The following is a 1,891-nucleotide window of genomic DNA, read 5'->3' as shown; positions in this document are numbered from 1 at the left end:
CTCTCTCTCCTTAATCTCTCAAGCAACAGAAGAAGAAGAAAATGCAAAGCCAGTCGTACAAACCCAAGCATCTCCTCAAGTGATGACCCTTCCCGCTGGGGCAAATGTCAGCACGCAAATCTACAGTGGAGCTGGACCGGTCCAAACCGTTACGGTTGAGGGCGGGACGACTATTGTTCCTCAAACCATAGAGACAGCAAGCGTCTCGCAAATTTCTTTTGGATGGGTCCCTGAAGAAACTATTCCAAGTCTTGGTGAACGTAACCTCATTGAAATAAAAAAGATGCTTCGCGATGAAGGTCTTATCGAAGCTATCAGAGGTAAGGAGTCCAATCCTCGTCACTTCTTTCCCAACAAAGTTAGTCAAAGTAAAAAGACCTAAGAAAGGGAATAGAACATACATGCATGCAACCAAAAGAAACAGTCTATGCCAGCAAGACAAGGCTGCTCCTACACACATAGCATCGTGTATCTATCTTAGTCACCTGTCTGTGGATCATAAACTCAGCAAGTGAAAACAAGCAAGGTATATATATATATATGTGTATGTATACAAGTAAGTCGATCACTTTCATACATTGTCTTTCAGAAGAGTTTCTCTCTCCATCTATATCTGCAATCTCTCCCTCCCCCTACATGAGGTCTGATAGGTTTCTCTGATGTAGTTGATCTTTTCTTCTCTTGCCTGACTCTTCGGAACGACCTATCTACCGAGTTTCTTTCTTCTTTCCTGGACCCCCCCTTCCTTTCCTCTCTCGTCTTTTTCTTCAGTTCGAGCGGCAGGCAAGAATTGTCCTGTGAGAATGCTATCCAACTTGCGAGAGCTTCGCACGTATTTCCGTGAGACCTTGGAAGAAGAGAATCTCATGCGTTCGAACCCTGGCAAGCAGTTTCAGGTCGCTCAGTCCTACGTGAAGATTGTCGGGCCTCCTGGCCATGTCGGTAGTCGTCCATCCTTTGCTGGTGCTTCGGTCGAATTCTCTATGCTTCAAACCAAACGCCAATTCATTCCTAAAGGGTATCGCCCTCGAGGAAAGATTGTTCGCCGTTCTCCTCCTCCTCCTTCCCCTTCACCTTCTTCTTCTTCTTCTTCTTCAAATGCAACTCCTCCCTCCACACCTCCTTCAGCCCCTGATGCCGCCGCTCCTTCCGAGACAGGGGCTCCAGGAGGAGACACCGCTCAAGACTTGCCTGTCCCTGATGCAGCAGGTCCTCTTCCCTCTCTTTCTCAAGGTGATCTCTTTCCTGCTCCAGAAAGGCCTGCAATTCCTCGAGCCCGTGCCTATGTCCCTCCACCTCCTCCACGTCCTTTAGCTTCTCCTGCAGAAGAAGAGCAACGACGACCGGGGGGTGCCACAACGAAGCGTCTCGTGGGCTCTCAATTAAGTCTTTACTTAGACTGCAAGCTTGCCTCCCTCTTAGGACATCCATCGTTGTTTCTCAATCCATACTATTCAGAAAGACAACTTCTCGCCGCGATCGCCCAAGCCTTGGGTCTCTCACCTCCGACGGATCTGTCAGAGGACGAAGGAGAAGAGAGCTTCTCTGCTTCTTCGCCGGCCCAAAGACAATACAATGGAAGTGCAGAACAAATTCTCGGGACCCTAGAAATCTTTCGAATGGCGTCAAATCCCTTCAGTAAGTCTAAGCGTCATCTACGTCTACGTCGTCTTCTTCAGAAGGATGACGAAGATAGATAGATAGATAGATTGGAGAGGAGGTAATTGTCGTTACTACGGTGTCTTTTAACATATATATATATATATATAGAGAGAGAGAGCGAAAGAGAGATAATACAGAGATCTCCTCCCTTTCTCTCTCCCTCTTTTTCCTAAATTTCGATTGGTTGTCTTTTTCTTTTCTTTCCGTTTTTCTTTCTTTCTTTGTTTCT

General features: G+C 46.8%; 1 protein-coding gene across 1 annotated transcript in view; it reads left to right on the top strand.

Annotated features, from left to right (window-relative positions):
* The window catches only part of CSUI_001101 (rhoptry neck protein ron2), an 11,054-nt gene that overhangs the window by 571 nt on the left and 8,592 nt on the right, over positions 1-1,891 (top strand). Inside the window, exons 2-3 of the mRNA XM_068061307.1 lie at positions 24-320; positions 772-1,638. Of these exons, the coding sequence (XP_067926726.1) occupies positions 83-320; positions 772-1,638 (1,105 nt within the window). The 5' untranslated portion in view covers positions 24-82. The remainder of the gene's footprint in view (positions 1-23; positions 321-771; positions 1,639-1,891) is intronic.

Source organism: Cystoisospora suis, assembly GCF_002600585.1.
Source record: "Cystoisospora suis strain Wien I chromosome Unknown contig_433, whole genome shotgun sequence".
NCBI classification, from domain to species: Eukaryota; Apicomplexa; class Conoidasida; order Eucoccidiorida; family Sarcocystidae; genus Cystoisospora; species Cystoisospora suis.
The sequence above is the reverse complement of the archived record's forward strand: the minus strand, read 5'-3'. Positions and strand labels throughout refer to the sequence as shown.